A 23,523-nucleotide genomic window follows, 5' to 3' on the forward strand; every position below is an offset into this window, starting at 1 on the left:
GCTGTTTTTTACATTGAGAAAATGGCATTTTTTTCCCCCATTGTAACTGTAGCTGTATCCAGATCACAATAAACAGGAGAGACAATTTTTGTCCTAACGAACAATACATTATTCCTGGATGTAATTAGTCATTAATGTAATATTGTTCAGCCAATACCTAGAGGCAAGTGTGATGGTACTTAAACCCTTGTAAAATATGGGTTGTCTGAATATCGCATGGAAAAAAAAACACTTGGCCAAACAAAGACTGTATGGCAACAATTGATGTCACTGGGGAAAGAGAGAGAGAAGAGGAGGAGGGGGAGGGAGAGGGAGAGATGCATTCATTTGTATGATATTGGTGGAGAGCTAAGCAAGAAGACATTAGTGATAGATACCCTGACAGCTGTCCAACAAAAACCATGATTGACCAGCTCTGCATGGAAACAGGATATTACTCTGTTGACTTTCTTTACACTATGCAGGATCTTAATGGATGATGTGATTGAAATGAGTAAATTCAAGCAAGCTCAGTGAGATGATGATGATGATGATGATGATGATGATGATGATGATGATGATGATGACAATGACGATGATATTATACTGTAGTACCTATGCAAACAATATTATGGATAAAGAAGAAAGCAGAACTAAAAAAGATGAAGAGATGGCAAGTCAAGACTCCCAATATGTATAACAGAAAATGGGCGCATGCTACTGAAGACACTCTTGTATTGAGAACTCAAATCAGAAAACAATAGATTGCAAGAACAACTGATCAGCACTAATGGAGACTGATTAATTTGGTTGAAAGCTAAATAATGCAAATGCAGTGGCCCAATCTCAAAATGTACACATGAAGCAAAAGAAAGTATGTTTGCTGGTACAGCAGCAAAATGATCTTTCCATTGCTTCTTTGGCTGTCGTGATGGTGATGAGGAGTCAAAATAGAACCCGAGAGCTATTCTAATGATGCGCTTGTGGAAGTGGTTAAGCATAAACTGTAATGCATGAATATGATTTGTTCTGAATGCCAAGCAAGCATGTAAAAGTGGCTCAGCTTATACCATAACCAAAGTTTGTTGAACAAACGAACAATTGAAAGCTACCTCCAATTAATGGAATTCCAGTGTTATTAAATTTGACTTGAAACAGCAATGAATGACGATGACAATAACAACTGTTGCTGAGCGACACATGAGTGGGCACACATTTATATATGTAATTAAAAGTATCCATCTTTCAATAAGTTTTATAGAAATCGAGACAGAACAAACAAAGCTACAATTAATTCAATCAGGAAAAAAAAAAAAAGAAACAAAAATGCTAACAGTAATGGCTTTAATACTAATGTTCATTTGAATATATTAACACAGTAAACGTCTGTGGGATTGTGGGTAATAAATACAAACAACACGGTCTGTCATATATACCAAGCAATCAATAAATAAACACGTTTATTTGGAACTATTGCTGTTGTTGATGCTTTTATTGGCAAAGTCATTGCAGCATTGGGAAGAGTGACTTACAGTTTTTGCTTTGAATCTCGAAGCTCTGAGTTCAAATCTCACCAAGATCAACTTTGCTTTTTATACAAAAAGAAAAAAAAAGTACCATCACAGGGCGGTGTATTGGTAAAATTATTGGATCATTGGATTGGATGCCATTTGGTATTTGTTCTGACTCTTTGCTTTCTGAGTTCAATCTCACCATGGCCTTTTTGGTTGGTAGACTTAATCCATTGCCTGTTTTAACACTGTCGCTTGGCCCTTTCATTGCCATTAATAGAGTTCACTCACTTGCAAGCATTCAAATCTGGGCATCAAGTCACCTTCAATCTTCCCTCTCCCTAATCTGAGAAGCCACATAAAGGGTCAAGGGTACTGACTTCCATCATCATCATCATCATCATCATCATCATCATCATCCACATCATGATTCAACATCCATTTTTCCATGCTGGAATGGGTTGGACACCATGAGATCTGGTGAGCTACAGGGATGAGTTAAGCTCCCATGTCATCTTTGGCATGATTTCTATATTATAATGCTCTTCCTAAAGCCTTTCCTCCTGACTAAGCGATTAACACACACACACACAGCTTACTGGGATGAGATAAGCCAAGAAGCAGCAACCAAATCTTCCTAAAAACCACACCCTATAATCTTTAAAAGAAAGACAGATTGGAATTCTTGTGGTGCCCGTTTCAACTCTTTGTATACTGAGTTCAAATTCCACCCAAATACTAATAGGTAGGGCTAACCTCCATGAAGCATGAGAGTACCCTGTCCAACCAGCAATTGGCCAGCATGGGCAGTCAAGCCTACAAATAGTAGAGACATTTTGGCCGCAATGTGCAGAGATAAGGGACTAAAATTGGCTGAATGGACTAAAAAAAAAAATGCCTTAATCAAGCAATTAAGACATTCCACCCATGACTATATTATCCCAACTTGTTTTCTTCAGACATAGTGTACAGGAGAAGGCATGGTTGTGTAAAAGTGAAAAAGTAAAAATTACCTTCTTCAGTCATATTGACTCATAAGGGGCAGTTTCCTGGTTTCCCTTGCAGATATATATTACCCATGTGGATGGGATGCCTGTCCATTATGGGATTACTCATTTTTGCCAGCTGAATGAACTGGAGCAATGTGAAATAAAGGGTGTTGCTCAAGAACACAATGCCTCGCTTGATCCAGGAATTGAAACCACAATCTTATGATCATGAGTCTAACACCCTAACCACTTAGCCACCACATGCCTCCATTGGCATGGTTGTATGGTTAAGAAGAATACTTCCCAAGCACGTGTCCTTGGGTTCAGTTCCACTGCACGACACCTTGGCCAAGTGTTTTCTACTAGAGCCCTGGGCTGACCAAAGCTTCGAGAGAGGACTTGGTAGATGGAAACTACACACACAACACACACCTTGGTTGGAAACAGGTGAGAATCAATGGCAGTCATAGAAAATCAGACTCAATAAATTCTTTTGACCCATGCAAGCATGAAAAGACGATGGTGATGATGAAGATGATGATTATGATGATGATGATGGTGGTGATGGAAAAGTAACTAGATTATCTAATATAGTGGTTCTCAACCATATTTTGCCTATGGATCCCTTTGATTCCTATTTTACTCAGGAGTGGGATCTCATAGCCATTTGATGTCTAAAAACTGCAATTATATTTTTATAATTAAATATCATCAGAAACAATATCTAAAAAATTGTTAAAATATTTTATGTAGTGTAGAAGTATGAGCAATTTATTGCGCATAAATTTTACCAACAAAATCTTATATGGACCTTTAAAGGTCATAGGGACCCTCTTTGAGAACCACTGATTTAATAGACCTTTTGCTCTTTTAAGAGAATAAGATGTGATATGCAAAAGAATTTCACTGTTATTTCTAACAGATTGAATGACCATGTAGAGGCTTTATCGTTGGCACATGTCTTATAGTGTTTGTTATTGCTTATGTCATTGCAGTTCAGGCATTTAGTCATTACTGACCCAGTAGCACTACGATCAAGGACATTCCAACTGTGCCAGCTCTGTCTATTTTCTTTCAGACATAATGTATCAAGGTCTACATTAACCAAAATGTTACATTTACTTCCTTTTCTTTTTTTTTTTAAGACCATAGGCTGTGATTTGAGGAAGATTTAGTTAGTGTTTCTAGCTGGCTCTGATAATCAGCAATGACTTAGTCAACGAATCTTCTGCGACAGTCAACAATCAATGGTAAGATAGCTGCTATGGATCACACTATCCCAAAGTGTGTATGTCTATGACCAGGGACCACAGAACATAATTTCTACACCTCAACCGTGATAACGACTATGAATACAGCATCTGTGCTATTTGACACGCTGCTCTCCAAGTGAGGAATTTGTCAAACTTACAAGCTGATGTTTGGGCTGCAGGCAGAAGCACTACTTCACCTACTATAACAGCCTTGACTATGGGATGTAGTCAGCATTCATGAGGGATGTGGTGAACACGTCGGTCAGAGCTAGCTCAATCCACCCCAGGTAAACACCATTGCATGTACAAGTAAGTAATTTTTGAAAATTGGTGTTAGGAAGGGCACCCAGCTGTAGAAACCATGCCAAATCAGATTGGAACTTGGTGCATGCTCCCCAGCTTACCATTTCTCATTCAGACCATCCAACCCATACCAGCATGGAAAATGGATCTTAAACGATGATTATGCTGATGATGACGATGTTGATCAACAAGGTTTAAATGAAGAAATAAACATAATCACCTTGTTTAAATATTTGTTTTAACAGGAGAGATTCGAGAGATGGGTCCAGTTCTTCACCGACATTTTCCAACAGACAAGGATAGCCAAGCTGGATGCAATTCTCCAGAGTCCGCATGTAATCTGGGTCGGTCAGTTTTATTACGGCCAAATTGCTTTTCTCAGAGTTCTTCACCCATTTGTTTGCTTGACCTTGAGGGTCAATCATTAATGGCCTGCCAAAGAAGAAACAATACATACTCAACAATCAGAACAAAAGGCACCAGAATTTAGCATGGTATTATCCATGTAATTCAAAATGGGGTGATTACAATCAAAATAAGCAACAAGGATATCCAGAGGTAATGCAGTACGATCGTTTCATGCGACTCCATTTAATTGAACAATGAAAATATTACATCAATCTTGTTGATGAAACATGTTCTTTGTCTATCTATTTATCCTCTTTGTGATTTTGGTTAATGGAAAAACTATACAAATGAATCCTTCGAATTTAACTAAATTCTATATTTTTATGCAGCTGAAGGTTGCTCTACAATTTAAAATTGGTGTAATATATATATGATAGATCGTTAGCTACTACACACATTTTTTTTCTCTCCCTTTTTTCTCTCCTTGTTTTTTCTGTTTATCTTTCTGTAGAAGAGTGTAGGCTCGAAACATAAAAGACTTTTTCTATTCCTGAGCGCTATACTAATACATCTGTTTGTTTGTATACCACCTGCCTTCGTCTTTTGTTTATTTTCGTAAACTTTCCCTTTGTATATATATATATAACTCCAAGAATGTTAGAGGTTGTGAATCCAACCAACTAAGGGATAATATCTATCCAATATACAGTTGGTAGAATACCCAATTATTAATACACAAGTGTTTTTTATTGCATTGCAATTACATTACCTAGTGTACTAAATGGGTGAAGGTGTCAGTTTAGTAAATAAATAAATAAGTTAACATAATATAATGTCTAAAAGTTGATGAACCACCTATTGATCCCCTCCATTTTCTTATTGCTATATACATATATATATTATATATATATATATATATATATATATATGTATACATACATGGATAAAAACACATATGTTGAGGATGTGACAACGATGATGACAAGGGCAATGGTAATGATGGTGTGGGTGATAATGCCAATGATAATGACAGGAATTCTTCTTTTGGACATAGAATACTTGGAAACAGAGTCAGCACTGTTGTCTTTTTTTTCCAGTTAATCCTGATATAATTTGTGCAAGTCAGATGGGATGCTCATGGTTGGAATGCTGTGATCGTAGGTCTTGTCAGTCAGGATTTGTGTGTAGCTAAATAACAACATGACTATCGACATTATACTCAGACACAAAACCTCCACTCTATACTTGTCATGACCACTGCCACCACCACCACCACCACCAGCAGTAACAGCACCACTACCAATACTACAACTTACACTTCACTCATGACACCCAATAGCACCACCATCACCAACACCACCTCCACCGCTACAACTATCACCACACTTGTGACTACTACAGCCACCACTAATATATCTGAGTTAATCTAAAGAGAAGAGGTGGTGTCCATGCCCTTTACTGACTCTACTCCTAAACTGGACACTGACGCAGCTGATGCCAATGTAAGCAGAGAGGGATCAAGGAATCCAGTTTTAATGCTTCTTATAACAGTAAACTTTCTTGTTTAAGACACCCATGGAGCAGGTAATGTCAACTGTGGTGGTGATAGCAATGGTTGTGGTAGTGATGGTGACGGTGGTGACGGTGGTAGTGATAGTAGTGGTGATGGTTGTGGTGGTAGTGATGACGGCAGTGGTGGTGATGGTAGTTGTAGTGGTGGTGGTGATGGCAACAATGGTAGTAGTGATGGTGACGATGGTGGTGGTGATGGTTGTGGCGGTAGTGATGATAGTTGTGGTGGTGAGGGTGTGATATTGAGGGTGGTAATTGATAGTGGTGGTGTTAAACTAGTTGGTGAAGTGCGAGATTATATAATTGTTCAATACATTTAATGCCTCATGCTGACAGCTACTTAACAGTGGTATATCATGCAGATGGTGCCTCTGAATTAATTCATTTTTAAAAATACATTTCTCTTCTTATCTGTCTGACCATACGAGGTGGTATCAAAATGTTCCTGGACTAATTATGTTTAATAAAAAAAATAACTTATTTGCATAAGCTTTAACATCATCTCCTTCAGAATAGTCACCTTGCACAGCTATTCACTGGTCCCAGCATTGCTGCCAGTTTTGAAATCTAGCCTGGAAGTTGTTTTCCATAAGCAAGTTCGGTGGCACGTAAAAGAACCATCCGAAAGTGGCCATTGCCAGCGCCGCCTCAACTGGCTTCCGTGCCGGTGGCATGTAAAAAGCACCAACCAATAGTAGCCGTTGCCAGCCTTGCCTGGCACGTAAAATGCACCCACTACACTCACGGACTGGTTGGCATTAGGAAGGGCATCCAGCTGTAGAAACACTGCCAGATCAGACTGGGCCTGGCGCAGCCTCCTGGCTTCCCAGACCCCAGTCGAACCGTCCAACCCATGCTAGCATGGAAAGCGGACATTAAACGATGATGATGATGATGATGATGATGAAGTTGACGACCTTCAGTGATTTGCTTTGGATCTCGATACTGGTGTTAAAACAGTGACCTTTAAGCTGCCTTTTTCATCTTGGGGGAGAAATGGATGTCTGCAGGTGCTAAATCTGGCGAATAGGGTGAGTGTGTTGTTTTTGGCAAGAAACCCACAGGTGAGGAGAGTTCAGTGGCAGGGTGCATTGACATCGTGAAGAATCCAATTTTTGAAAGAATTCCGCCTGTCCTCCTCTCCATTTTCTCCCAAATTCCAGTTCTTCATGCTTCACAGATCTGGTCGCTTTCGCTGAATGTCCTCCCTTCAAAACACTTCAAAACATTGCAGCAGAACTCCTGATTGATGGGCTTGCCCAGGAGGTGGGGGGGAACGAATTCTCAATGGATGTGTGGATGTAAAAAAAAAAAAAATTATAAGCGCAGGAGTGGTTGTGTGGTAAGTAGCTTGCTAACCAGCCACATGGTTCCGGGTTCAGTCCCACTGCGTGGCATCTTGGGCAAGTCTCTTCTGCTATAGCCCCGGGCCGACCAATGCCTTGTGAGTATATTTGGTAGACGGAAACTGAAAGAAGCCTGTTGTATATATGTATATATATGTATAAGTGTGTGCGTATATGTTTGTGTGTGTGTGTTTGTCCCCCGTCACTTAGCGGTTCGGCAAAAGAGACCGACAGAATAAGTACTGGGCTTACAAAGAATAAGTCCCGGGGTCGATTTGCTCGACTAAAGGCGGTGCTCCAGCATGGCCGCAGTCAAATGACTGAAACAAATAAAAGAAAAATAAAAAGAAAAAGAAAGCATGCTCTTGATTGAGCTGTGGTTCTGTCTTGCTTTCTTCAGTCATGGAGTTGGAGGCTTCTTCCATTGTGACAACTGTTGCTTTGTCTCAAGGCCGTACCTGTAGACCCAACTCGTGTCACTGGTGAAGATCCTTGACATGAAGGATGGGTCATCAGCGACACACTGACAGAGATCTTGATAGATTTCAACATAATGTTCTTTCAGTTCTATATTTAAGAGATTAGGAATTATTTACATTATTTACATTTGACGGATATTTGTCCTCATCTTGTTTGTTGTTAACACAGCATTTCGGCTGATATACACTCCAGCCTTCATCAGGTGTCTTGGGGAAATTTCGAACCTGGGTTCTCATTCCTAAGGTATTTTTCAATGTTATTATGGTGTAGTGGTTAAGAGCATGGGCTACTAACCCCAAGATTCCAAGTTCAATTTCAGGCAGTGACCTGAACAATAATAACAATAATAATAATAATAATAATAATAATAATAATAATAACAAAAACAACAACAACATTGAAAAATATCTTAGAAATGAGAACCCAGGTTTGAAATTTCCCCAAGACACCTGATGAAGGCTGGAGGGTATATCAGCTGAAATGTTGTGTTAACAACAAACAAGATGAGGGACAAATATCCGTCAAATGTAAATAATGTCTGTGGTCAGCAGGTGAAGGACAAACTTGGCAGAGACATGCATGATCAATTAAGATGTTAGGATTGCCTACGATAGAACAACAACATCAGTAATGTTGTTGATTGTCCTCCAACGATTCTCATTCATAAGCTGATGAATTTTCTACCCATTTCCAAAGGGTTACACTCATGGCAGGTCTTCCAGATCACTCATTGACTTCTAGGGATGTTCTTCCGCTTTTGAGGTGCCCCATACTGCTCAAAACATTGCATGCAACCTGATGCCTCATTGCCATAAGCTTGCTGAAGCATGCGCAACGTCTCTGTAGCAGATTTCTTAAGTTCAGTGCAAAATTTCATATTGGATCTTTGTTCTTGTCTATGACAAAATCGCCAACAACAGCATACATGTGACCACGAAAACACAAATTTCACAACTTGTGAAGTAAACACAGAGAAGTCTAGTGGCACACTGCCTCATGAAGATCACTGCTCTCACAGTGCACACAACCATGTACTTCTGTCTGTTAGCATGCTACAGAACTAGACCAGGAACTTTTTGATACCACCTCATATATATTTCTTTATTGCCCACAAGGGGCTAAACATAGAGGGGACAAACAAGGACAGACAAAGGGATTGAGTCGGTTACATCGACCCCAGTGCGAAACTGGTACTTTATTTATCGACCCCGAAAGGATGAAAGGCAAAGTTGACCTCGGCGGAATTTGAACTCAGAACGTAATGACAGACAAAATACCTATTTCTTTACTACCCACAAGGGGCTAAACACAGAGGGGACAAACAAGGACAGACAAAGGGATTAAGTCGGTTACATCAACCACAGTGCGAAACTGGTACTTTATTTATCGACCCCGAAAGGATGAAAGGCAAAGTCGACCTCGGTGGAATTTGAACTCAGAACGTAACGACAAACAAAATACCGCTAAGCATTTCGCCCGACGCGCTAACGTTTCTGCCAGCTCGCCGCCTTGATATATTATACCACCTCATATATTGAAACATGCTGTTGAATAAAAACTGCTTATAACTCAAAATTTGATGCACTCATAATTCTAAACTAACTCTAGCTTGATCTCATAAATACTAGAAAGAACCAATGAGCCTGAAATTTGCAAAATTTTCACTGCTAGACAAAGTTAAGTTGCAACAGTTTCCAGACTAAAACCACAATTTTTATTCATAAAGAAGCTTGGATTATTTTTAGGCATTAAATACAGTCTCATAGAGTGAAGCAATGATTCATGTTTAATAATCACCTTGTCACATATTTTTCAGGAATTATGATAATTATTCATTTATTCAAACATTATTATTATAAACTACATGTTTATTTTCTATAATTATTATAATCACACATTTATTTGATAATTATGACTACAAATTCATTTCTATAATCATCATATTCATACATATTTTTTTGATAATTATGGTAATCGTTCATTTTTCAAATTCTTTTCCCATAATTAACGTTGTCTGAACTTCACCTAAGTGAAATAAAATGATTAGCCTTTTCACAAGAAATAATTAATTATCTTCTTTAATATAAGATCATCCCCACATGTTTTATATGATTAAATCAACACTTAATAATACACGATTGGTTAAATAAACAAGTTCCAGTTATGACCATTACCACCTATTTTTACAGTCTAGTGTGTCTGGAATTACTTCATCCAATATGCCTTTCTTTTAATCTGATATAGTGTGAGCTAAAGGAAATTGTAATTTTTTTTTAATCTTTTAGCCAGGAGAGAATGCAGTGCATGTACACACATGCAACCCCACCACACACACACACAGATACAAGAAATAAAACTAAATATATGAGTATATATATATATAAAAGGCAGGATGTGTGTGTGTGTGTACGTGAATGTAATTTATGCATGTCCACAAATAAGCACGCATGTCGCTCCAATTTTAGGAGGACATTCGTTATGACCCTAGCTGTATTTTTGTCAACTTATTTTTCTCAGAGGCACCAGTGGATAGCGGTAAAAATAAATTTTCAACTAAAACTTTTAACAATTTTCAAGTTCTAAGGGGTTGAAACAAACCCGAGCAACGCTGGGCGATACTACTAGTATCATATATTTAGTTTCATACATCAAGCAAGCCACACACCTATGGAGGAAAGGGCTGCAGTCTTTTCAGTCATAACCATTCTGTTCATTTCTAGAATGCATTCTTGGAATGCTTAAGGCAATCCTGTACTTAATTTGTAGTTTATTTCGTGAAGCTTGGAAAGATGAATGGTTAATGTTGACCACACCAAAATTTGAACTCAGAATTACAAAGAGCCAGAAAAAAAAAACTGCAAGACATTTTTTTCCTGATGCTTTAAAGATTCTGTCAATCTGATGACCTTATGATGGCAGTGGTGATGATGATGATGATGACGGTGAGAGTGGTGGTGGTGGCAGCGGTACTGGTAATGGTGGTGGGTGTGTCGATGACGATGATGATAATGATGATGATGTTGGTAGTGACGATGGTAGTGGGGGTGCTGGAAAAAATAAAATCTAATAAAAATCTTGAGTGGGAGCGAAAGTGTTTGTCTGTGACGTGAAGCAATCCAAAGGACAAAAGTACGTTAATTAAAGCAACAAGTGAATAACTTTGGTCGTGCCAAGATATTAAGTCTCTACTAAGCTGTTTATATAAAGATAAAATAAATGAAAGACTTTCGGAAAGCTTACCAGCGTCTGGAATTAGCTACAATAACACCATTCTCAATAGAGAAATTATCACATGGTAATCCAGCAAGATTCCAAGCCTGTATTTTGATTGGTTCTCCAAGAGTTTTACTCAAGTAGAATTCATCTGAACACGGAATCGATTTGCTCTATGGGGAATGAAAAAGACGAGACAGAGAGTGAGAGAGTAAATTAAGAATATTTGTTTTTTACAGAATGGTTTATGTTGGAATCAGTAGGGAAAAGGACAGTTACACCAGCAATGATTGGAGTTCATTTCTATGTAACCAGCATCTTATAAAGCAATACAACAACAAACGGTCGATATAAGAGATAATGGGGGCCATTGTATGTACATTCTTAGGCAAATTTATTCAAGAACATAATGCCATAATGGATATATGGTGTAACTTTGTGCTGTCTTTGATATTTCCTGATTGTCATGCAGACCTTTACATGAAAGAAAGAAATTTCAAAAAAAATAAAAAATGTAAAAGAGATCATATAAAAAAAAAGTACAAAACAGAAAATAAATTAAACATACAAAAAAAAAATTTCATCCATAATAACAACTCTACAGAACTGATGGCGTCCATATAACAGAAGAATTTGTCTAATATTCTTCAGATTCTACTTAATTATCTACAAAAAGGACGGTTAATATAATTCTATTCAATATCAGCTTTAGTTGTCTATTTACAATGCTATTGTCTGTGTTATGTGTTCAAAAGTCTGGTTCTATTACGGTTCCAATTCTGGTTCTCTGACGTATAATGAAATCCTTGCTTGGGAATACATGAGTAGACAGAGTAGTTTAGTAGCTTTAATATTCCATTAGTGTTTTCTGTGTTTTTTTCTTTTATATTTTGTTCTGTATTTATAGCCAGACATGTTGTTCTTGGTGCTGTTTAGCCCCGGGTTAATCCTGAACAAGTAGTCTTATGATCGATGGCGTTCAAGCTTTTAAAATTCCTGAAAGCAATGCTTAGATAAAACGAATTACCCAATTTTTTATTCAGACATAGTTTACTTGGATCTACATTAACCAACGTGTTCTTCCTAAAATCAATTTGAGGAAAATTAGGTTGCTATTTCTAGAAGGTTGTGCGACCCTACAAAGGCTTCCTTTTTGGTGGCTATAACTGTTAGTGTTGTTTAACACCTGGTTATTTTATTATAAGGAGTTTGCTTCCAAACCACATGGTTGGGATCCATCCATCTCTTCATCCTCCCACCAGTCCATCCATCTGTCTGTATATATGTATAAAGTCAAAAGTGGAGGCGCAATGGCCCAGTTGTTAGGGCAGCGGACTCATGGTCATAGGATCGCGGTTTCGATTCCCAGACCGGGCGGTGTGAGTGTTTATTGAGCGAAAACACCTAAAGCTCCACGAGGCTCCGGCAGGGGATGGTGGTGATCCCTGCTGTACTCTTTCACCACAACTTTCTCTCACTCTTACTTCCTGTTTCTGTTGTACCTGTATTTCAAAGGACTGGCCTTGTCACTCTCTGTGTCACGCTGAATATCCCCGAGAACTACGTTAAGGGTACACGTGTCTGTGGAGTGCTCAGCCACTTACAAGTTAATTTCACGAGCAGGCTGTTCCGTTGATTCGGATCAACCGGAACCCTCGTCATCGTAACCGACGGAGTGCTTCCAGCCCCATAAAGTGAAAATCAAAGTAAAATTCAATGACGGGCACGAGCACCATATGAGCGTGATCGTTGACAGAGCAGCTAACCGGCTTCCGTGCCAGTGGCACATAAAAGGCACCATTCGAATGTGATCATTACCAGCTTCGCCTTACTGGCACTTGTGCCCCGTGCTAGTAGGGTGCTAAGAGCACCATCCGAGTGTGGTCATTGCCAGAGCTGCTAACTGGCTTCCGTGCCGGTGGCATGTAAGAGGCACCATTCGAGCGGGATCGTTACCAGCATCGCCTTACTGGCACCTGTGCCGTTGCCATGTGTAAAAAGATTCGAGCAAGGCCGTTGCCAGTACCGCCTGACTGGCCCCCAAGGCGGTGGCACGTAAAAGCACCCACTACACTCTCGGAGTGGTTGGCAATAGGAAGGGCATCCAGCTGTAGAAACTCAGCCAGATCAAGATTGGAGTCTGGTGCAGCCATCAGGTTCACTAGCCCTCAGTCAAATCGTCCAGCCCATGCTAGCATGGAAAGCGGACGTTAAACGATGATGATGATGATGATTTCTTTTCTCTCTCTCTCTCTCTCTCCTGCTGTCTGTCTTTGTTACCCTCCTCCCACTGTCACATAGTCGGTGACAGCCTAACGCGGTTGGTCCTGATTTTCTGAGCCCCTTGCTCTACCCCTCCCATGTTTATAGCCCTTTAGGACAGCTTTCATTTCTCCTTTGCATTTCCCATTTTTGTCTTGTCTTGCAGCCCTAAGGTTTCTTTACTGTATATGTCTTCATGTGGCCCTAAGCCTTTATTCTGTTTATTGTTTTGTCCCTTGTCTATTTACTATTGGTCTCGTCTTGTTATATTTTGGTCCCGTTCCCAGCAAGTTTCTTGCCGGTGCCTCCAGAGTGGAAGCAATATTATCAATAATGGCCGAAATTGCACTTTGACCCTCTGGCCAATAACTGAAGAAGAGTTGGTGACCTTCTGTGTTTTCTGTTCATTTGTGTATTTAGTCACGTGTGTACTGTTGGCAATTTTTTTCCTCCGTCTTCCCTTCCTTGGATCTTTCCTTTTTCTATGTTCCTGACAAAGAGCTCCGCTCGAAACGTTAAATCCTCCTTCTTTCTTTCCTTTCCTGAGCGTCCAATAACACTATACTTGTTCCACGTCCTCGCATTGTTGTGTTTTCTCTTTGTGTTTTCATGTCTGGATTAACAATATATATATATACATACACACACACACACACAGGTATGTCATATTTTCTGTTTGTTGTCTTTTTATTTAATCCTGAAAATAACATGTATGTATGTATGTATGTATGTATGTATATAATGTATGTATGTATGTATGCATGTGAGTATGAGTGTGTATCTCCTTGCCTGTACGTCTGTGAGTATGCGTGTATCTCCTTGTCTTGAGATCACGATCATATGATAGTTGTAAATGAATATCACTGTCATACAAGCAGTGTCATTCATTTCCAATATTCTGTGAATATATATGTCTGGCTAATGGGAAAATATTGCCTTACTTAGAAACAGGTAACTTTTGGAGATAAGAAGGGTATCAAGCCAGAGGGTCAGTTTCAATGAACTCAGTTCGACCCATGCAAGCAAAGTATAGTGGACATTAAAAACAATGATGATGATGATGATGGTGGTGGTGGTGGTGGTGGTGGTGGTTGCCATCATCATCACCATCACCAATTTGTCCGTTTATAAACATAACGACGATCACAATATCACCGATACATCTGAAAGTCTCAGACAGCAGGTAAGTACTTCTTTTGCTAATGTGCCAATGGCTTTGGGGTTCCCCAGCTTCTCTCTTCTCCTCCTGTCTGCTTCTGCCTTGCTCAGACACCATGATACTTTTGCTATTAGACTGCATCAGAAAGCTTTCTCAGCAGTAAAGCTCTCCTAGGTCTCTAGATTAGTTCTAAAGTCTTTTAGAAAACCTTTGAGACTACTTTGTATCATCCATGATAATAATAATAATTAGAATAATAATAATAATAATGATAATAATAATAATAATAATAATAATAACAACAACAATAACAATAATAATAATGACAGAGTTGGGATCTATATACACTGGAAGCTATGCCAACACTACAGAATAACAGGAAAATGATGGTATAGTCACACGCCAGAAAAGGTCACAGAAAATAAGAAAGCAACCACACACTGGGATATGCCAATACACACAGATAGAGAAATTAAGGCCAATAGGCCGGATATAGTTGTCAGAGATCATCAAGAAAAAAAAAGCAGTTTTCTAATTGATGTATCAATACCAACAGATGACAATGTTTCTCTAAAAGAAACGGAGAAACTTTCAAAATACAATGATCTGGAAATAGAAGTAACTCAAATGTGGAGTCTAAAAACAGAAATAATTCCTATCAAAGTAGGTGCATTAGGTATGATAAAAAAATATTCAGACAAATACATAACAAAAACAGGACTTACAAGTATATATAACATACAAAAAAAAAGCACTACTAGGCACTGCACACATCCTATGTAAAACACATTCAATACAGTAAAAATAAGAGCACCACATCAAACCACAGCACATACCCAAGGCACACAGAGCTGCGCTCGGTAGTGCAGTAAAAGTATGTGATAAAAATAAGACTACTGAATATTAATAATAATAATAATAATAATAATAATAATAATAATAATGATAATAATAATAAAAATTTTGGAACAAGGGCAGTTATTTGTGGGGAGTAAGTCGATTACATTGATCCCCACTGTTCAATTTATTTTTATTGAATTTGAAAGGGTGAAAGTCAGTCAACCGCAGCAGAATTTGAACTCAAAGGCAAAGATGGAAGAAATGTCACTAAGTATTTTGCTTGATATGCTAACAGTTCTGCCAGGTAACTGCCTTCAGCAGCAGCAGCAACAGCAGCAGTAGCAGTAGTAGTAGTAGTAATTTATTTCTTTATTGCTCACAGGGGGCTAAACATAGAGGGGACAAACAAGGACAGACAATGGGATTAAGTTGATTAGATCAACCCCAGTGATTAACTGGTACTTATTCAATAATAATAATAATAATAATAATAATAATAATAATAATAATAATAATAATTCTTTCGGCTAGAGGCACAAGGTCTGAAATTTTGGGGGAGGGGGGGACTAGTCGATTACATCAACCCCAGTGTTCAACTGGTACTTATTTTATCAACCTCCGAAAGGATGAAAGGCAAAGTCGACCTTGGTGGAATTTGAACTCAGAACAGAGCAAAAGGCAAAAGACCACTAAGCGTTTTGACCGGCGTGCTAAAGATTCTCCCAGCTTGCCACCTTTAATAATAACAACAACAACAACAACAACAGCAACGGCAGCAATAGCAACAACAACAACAACAATACGTACTTTACACAGGTGCACCCAATCTGTGATGCACCTCTCTCGGAATGCCGATGTGAAGGGTCCCAAATAGGCAATCACTCCAGCAGATATCAATATATCTCCTATCAGGTTATCATAAGTATCTTGCAAAGAATTAGCTGCTGCAATCCACCTGTCTTTTTCCCCACCAAGGCCACCAATCAGTTTCTCAGCTCGTGTTAATTTTTTGCCACACAAGTCAACTTCATTTTCCAGGTTCATTTTTCTTTCTTTGGTTTCTCTAAATGAATCTTTCAAGTCAGCCAGCCGTTTCTCGATAGCTTTTAATTCATTTTGCTTTGCTTTCAGGTTGGCCATGGTCATCTTCAGGCTACTTTCGGCTTCGGCTAGTTTCACCTTTTTAGGAGCAACAGCCTTGTTAACTTTGTCGTAGATTGTCATGGCAGAAATCCAACGACACAAACCTTCGGCTGCCGAGGAAGCCTTGGCCACTTTAGCTGGGTCAAACTCAGGATTGGTCAGATACTCGTTCCGGATCTTAAGCATGATATGAGGCTGAAAGAAATAAATTAGTCCGTCAGAAAATATTGACATTTATAGTGTAAACCAAATAAAAACAAGATCATTAATCATTTTTATCTTTTACTTGTTTCAGTCATTGGACTGCAGCCATACAGGGGCGCAGCCCTGAAGGGTTTAGTTAAACAAATCAACCCCAGTACTTATTTTTTTATGCCTGATTCTTATTCTATTGGTGTCTTTTTGCTGAACTGCTAAGTTACAATGATGTAAACAAACTAGCATTTGCTGTTAAGCAGTGGATGGAGGACAAACACAAACACACAAACATGTGCACACGTACAGACACACCATGCATGCAACACACACACAAACATACACACAAATACAGAGTTCTGTATACACTGTTTCTGTCCACCAAATTCACCTCACAAGACATTGGTCAGCTTGGGACAATAGTAGAAGACACCTGAAACCATATGATTGTAAAGCAAACTTCTTATCCACACAGCTGTGCCTCAGCTTCTTTTGTGGCTTCTCTAAGTTACACATTTAGGGATGAAATACTTATATCAGGGAGTTTTCTTCTCTGAAGACCCTCTGTTCTTCAACTCAGCCTGGAGATTCTTACTTCTTATCTTGGACTCATGTTTAAAAAGCGTTTGGTTAAAATTAACTTTTTAGCATTCAGACTACTCTGTCTAATGTAATGCTTTGGTTTTAGGAAGGCATCCAGCCATAGGAACCATGTCAAAACAGGCATTTGGAGCCCGAGCAGCTCCTGTCAAACTGTTCAAACCAGACATTAAATCATTATCATCATTATCCTCATGCTAATGATGGTGATGATTGTTTTGAGTTGTAGGTTCAAGATTTTAATATGGGATTATTAATTTTTAGAATGTCATTGTAGGGTAGGTGTGAGAGGCTGACTCTTGCCAGGTTTGATCATGAAACAGGTTGAATATTATGTGATAATATTATGTGAAGATAACATCAGCTGTCAGTACCAACTCCTTAACCCTTTAGTATTTAAACCGGCCATATCCAGCCAAAATAGCTAATCTGTTTTATGTTCAAACTGACCAGGTCCAGGCTCTCACACCTACCCTACAATGTTATTCTACATTAAGTAATTACACCATCAACATCTTGAAGATATGAGATAATGCATGATTAATTCAAATCAATGGGAATCAATAGGCATTATGTTTGATTGAATAATCTGAACACTAAAGGGTTAAACCTGCTAGTAATGGCACAAGAGTAGGTGCTGAAAGTTGGCCTGAGAAGCAGCTGAAGTTTCTAGAAGCTGTTGCTTCAACATTGTTAAGGTCAGAGATAAGGTGCTGATTGTGAAAGTGCACAAGCAAGCGTTTTTGTAAAAACTCTTCATTTCCTGGAAGAACCATACTGAGGAGGCCAATGAGAGAAAGAGATGAAAATATACTGAGGGGGTGGAGTTATGTCGAAACAATGGATGGGATGCAAGGTGAGAGCCCATTAAGGTAAGATGCAGAGAGTCCAAAGGCCAGTACCCTCTGCAGTGTGTGTGTGTGTGTGAGAGAGCTTGAGTGTGTGTGAGTGCATGAGTGTGTATGTGTGTATGCATGTTTCTTAAAATTAATCTTTTACTTGTTTCAGTCACTGAATTGTGACCATGCTGGGGCACTACCTTGAAGGGTTTTAGTTGAACAAATTGACCCCAATACTTATGCTTGATATTTGTTAAAGTCTGGTACCTATTCTATTGGTCTGTTTTGCTAAACCAAGTCACGAAGATATAAACAAACCAACACTGGTTGTCAAACAGCAGTGGAGGGGTTAAAACATAGACACAAAGATAAACACACACCTACACACACACATTTCATCGTTTTTCATCGTTTAACATCTGCCTTCAAGGCTAGCATGGGTGGGGCAGTTTCAAAAGAGCTGGCCAGGCTGAAGCCTGCACCAGACTTCTATGACTGTTTTGGCAGGATTTTTACAGCTGGATGCCCTTCCTAACACCAACCACTCAGCAGAGTGGACTTAGTGCTTCTAACGTGGCACAAGAAGAGGTGAGGTGAGTAGTGCTTTTTACGTCGCACAAGCACAAGTGAGGTCAGTTCCGGCAAGGTTTTTACAGCTGGATGCCCTTCTGAACATCAACCACTTTACAGTGTTGGCTGGGTGCTTTTAAGTGGCACCTGCACTGACAGGGTCACCAAGTACTTGCAAGACAAAAAAAAAAAATATATGATATATATATGTATACAGCACACACACACAATAGGTTCCCATAGTTTCTGTCAATCAAATTCATTCACAAAACACTGTTTGAAGACACTTGCCCAAGGTACCACATAGTGAGACTGAACCCCAACTCCACATGGTTACAGAGTGAGCTTCTTAACTACACAGCCATGCCTGTGCTTGTATGGATGGAAGCACTCCGTCACTTACGACGATGAGGGTTCTGGTTGATCCGAATCAACGGAACAGCCTGCTCGTGAAATTAACGTGTAAGTGGCTGAGCACTCCACAGACACGTGTACCCTTAACGTAGTTCTCGGGGATATTCAGCATGACACAGAGAGTGACAAGGCCGGCCCTTTGAAATACAGGTACACCAGAAACAGGAAGTAAGAGTGGGAGAAAGTTGTGGTGAAAGAGTACAGCAGGGATCACCACCATCCCCTGCTGGAGCCTCGTGGAGCTTTAGGTGTTTTCGCTCAATAAACACTCACAACGCCCGGTCTGGGAATCGAAACCGCGATCCTACGATCACAAGTCCGCTGCCCTAACCACTGGGCCATTGCGCCTCCATTGTGCTTGTATAAGGAGTATATTTTCCCAACAAAAATAGGAAACAAAAAAAATTCAGAAAATTGAAATTAAAAGTACGCAGAATCTTAGAAAAGCTCGTCAACCTACCGGAATATTATCTTTATCATAATCTCGTAACTGATTTAAGAATGAAATGTCTCCTAACAGCTTCTTTGATGGGCCCCAGTAATCCAGAGTCTGTGTAAGAAAATTAATGGTAAAACATCATTAACAATGGAATGGACACATGGAAAAGATAATTAATCAATGAGATGGAAGAGATACATTAGATAATGTGAACATCATAGGTGAACATGATTGGTAAACACTATTAGTGTTCACTGATGGTGGCAGTGTTTGTAAAGATATTAGTAACAATAGTAGTAGTGGTGATGATGGTCTTTAGTGAACATCATCAATGAACAGCATCAGCAGATAGGGTCAATGAACAGTATCAGTAAAGTATGATCAGTAAACACCATTAGAGAAATTACATCAATGAACACCAAGTACATCACGGTCAGTGAACGACATCAGGAATAATCATCAGTGAACAACATTGATAAACACTATCAGTGAACACTGATGGTGGTGATGTTTGTAAAAGTGATGTTAGTAGTAACAGAAGTGGGGGTCATGGTGATGTTTGTATTAATACTGCTAATGGTAGTAGCAGCAGCAGCTGCAACAGTAGTTGTATTGGTGGTGGTAGTTATGATGATGTTAATAGTACCAGTAGTGGTGGTGGTGGTGGTGGATGTGTGTGTGTAGTATTTGCATGACATGTTGCTGCCATCATGTGACCTCAGAATATATTTGAGTCAAGAACATCTCACACACACATGCATGCATGCATGCACACACAGGCACACATATGCATGTGTGCACACACACACACACACATACACAAACAAACAGATGCAGACATCCATGCAAACTGAGGGACAGAAAGATGTATAGACAAAGAGAAACAGACACACAGACAGAAATATAGATATAGGCATATACAGACAGACAGACACATACACACACAGACACACACACATACACACACACACATAAAGACAGACAGACAAGCATGCACAAAAACATAAACATACACACATACATGCACACACAAGCATGCAAATACACACATGCAAATGTGCATCTGCATGCACACACACACGGATTAACATGCATAGAGATTGACACAGATATACACACACCTGAATACACACACACACACAAACAAAGACAGACAGATGAACATACACATACCCAAACACATGCAAATACACACATGTACATGTGCGTCTGTATGCACAGACACGCATGGACTAACATGCATAGAGACTGACACAGATATACACACACATGAATGCAAACACACACACACACACACACACACATGGATTAACATGCATAGAGATTGACACAGATATACACACACATGAATGCAAACACACACACACATACACATGAATGCAAACACACACACACACACACACACATGGATTAACATGCATAGAGATTGACACAGATATACACACACATGAATGCAAACACACACACACACACACACACATGGATTAACATGCATAGAGATGAAGAAGACATACAGATATAACACCCACATGGATGCAACACACCCACACACATACACATGAATGCAAACACACACACACACACAACATGGATTAACATGCATAGAGATTGACACAGATATACACACACATGGATGCAAACACACACACACACACAGGATTAACATGCATAGAGATTGACACAGATATACACACACATGGATGCAAACACACACACACACATGGATTACATGCATAGAGATTGACACAGATATACACAACATGGATGCAACACACACACACATACACATGAATGCAAACACACACACACACACACACACATGGATTAACATGCATAGAGATTGACACAGATATACACACACATGGATGCAAACACACACACACACACACATGGATTAACATGCATAGAGATTGACACAGATATACACACACATGGATGCAAACACACACACACATACACATGAATGCAAACACACACACACACACACACACATGGATTAACATGCATAGAGATTGACACAGATATACAAACACATGGATGCAAACACACACACACATACACATGAATGCAAACACACACACACACACACACACATGGATTAACATGCATAGTGATTGACACACACACACATACACATGGATGCAAACACACACACGAAGAAAGACAGATGAACATACACAAAGGCAGACATACACATACACATACCCACACACATGCAAATACACACACGTACGTGTGTCCGTATGCACGGACATGCATGGACTAACATGCATAGAGACTGACACAGACACACACATGAATGCGAACACACACAAAGAAATAGGAAGACACAAGCCAGGAGAGACACCCAAGCACCGAGACAAACAGACAGCCAGGCAGAGAGAGAGAAACAGACAAACACATCTACGCAACACAATAGAGTCAATGAGAGCAGCAACAGAGTTCAGACAGGCATTCAACATTCACTTGGAATTCACTTTTAACTGTGCTTGTACAGCTTGTTAGTAGCACTGCTGCAGCTAAATGCACAGCAATAGTATCTACTATATACTAAAGTAGTACTATCATATATTAAAGGGTATATCACAGTCGTAATTAAAGAGATGTGTACCGATTCCAGAGAAAGCACAAGACACCTGGTAAAATGCTACAACAGCTTCATGTGTTAGATTTAATACTTTTGTTGTTATAAGACAAATAGTATTGGTATGTTGAGATATTTATACAGAGTGGTGTGTCTTGTCTAAGGTTTAACACTTTCGTTGTTATAAAACTGATAGTGTTGGAGATGTTGATGTCAGTATATAGAGTGGTGTGACTTGTTTAAGGATTAACATTTTGTTACAATACTAATGGTATTATAATTTTTTCTTTTATCTGTCACACACACACACACACAAACACACAAACACACACTCACACACACACACACACACACACACACACACACACACACACACACAGAGGCTTCCGTAGTTTCTGCCAATCAAATTAATTCACAAAGCACTGTCTGAAGACACTTGCCCAAGATACCACATGGTGTGGATGAACCCAAGACCCACATGGTTGCAAAGTGAGCTTCTTAACCACACGACCGCTGTGTTACTTGTTTCAGTCACTGGACAGTGACCATGCTGGGGCACGTTTTTTTTTTCTTCTTCTTAAAGCCTGGTATATTTCTATTGGTCACTTTCAATGAATCACAAAGCTTCAGGGATGTAAACAAACCAATTCTAAGTGTCAAATAGTGGTGGAGGACAAACACAAATACAAAAGACACATGCCCATACAAGTAAATAATACAAACACACACACACATATATATACACATATATATATATATATATATATATATATATATATATACATACACATACATACAAACATCAACATAAGGAACGATGGTGGAAAATTCCCTTCAAAACATCTGTCAAGTGTAAGCATAACAGGCCAGATATTGTTGTTAGGGATTGACAAGAACAAATATGTACCATCATACAGCTCAACTGTTTCTGTTGAAGTGAATATCTCTTTAAAAATCAAAGAGGAAGAGGATAACTATGGACAACTGCATTGAAACCATCAGCTTCTATATGCAGATTACAAATTCACATTTATACCAATAATAATTGGTGCACTTGTATTTGTGAGTAAATGCTTAAGTGCCAGTCTGGGTAAGCTGGGATTTTCAGTAAAACTACATCACACATTACAAATACAATCTGTAAGTGGAACAGTAAAAATATACAAGATTTTTCTCAAGTTTAATATGTGATATTGTCTTTGTTATCTGCATGATGGAGCTTTCTATCTTTGTTAGAAACCAGCTCCTTGCTCAGACTTACTTTGTACTTGTGATGGTATTTACCCAGGGTGGGTTGAGCCAGCTTCTTCTCTGTTCCTAACGGCATCACGAACCATGGCGGCCCATGCTCGATGGTCCTGTGTGAGGTCACTGGAGATAGCAAGCCATTCGCAGTTCCATCTGCACAGACTGACCACCTGCGGACCTGAGAGCTCGGAGAGGTCCTCCTTTATCATCGTTGCCCAAGTCTTCAGCTGCCCGCC

At 39.2% G+C, this 23,523-nt stretch overlaps 1 protein-coding gene across 2 annotated transcripts in view; it reads right to left on the reverse strand.

The window, feature by feature from the left end:
• Window positions 1-23,523, reverse strand: part of LOC115217286 (dynein heavy chain 12, axonemal-like) — a 432,620-nt gene that overhangs the window by 195,311 nt on the left and 213,786 nt on the right. For both annotated transcript variants that reach the window (XM_029786929.2, XM_036507253.1), the window contains 4 exons: window positions 19,477-19,566; window positions 16,063-16,593; window positions 11,022-11,167; window positions 4,256-4,467 (listed from right to left, as the gene is read on the reverse strand). In XM_029786929.2, the coding sequence (XP_029642789.1) occupies window positions 4,256-4,467; window positions 11,022-11,167; window positions 16,063-16,593; window positions 19,477-19,566 (979 nt within the window). The remainder of the gene's footprint in view (window positions 1-4,255; window positions 4,468-11,021; window positions 11,168-16,062; window positions 16,594-19,476; window positions 19,567-23,523) is intronic.

This window comes from Octopus sinensis, linkage group LG11 (assembly GCF_006345805.1).
Source record: "Octopus sinensis linkage group LG11, ASM634580v1, whole genome shotgun sequence".
NCBI lineage: Eukaryota > Metazoa > Mollusca > Cephalopoda > Octopoda > Octopodidae > Octopus > Octopus sinensis.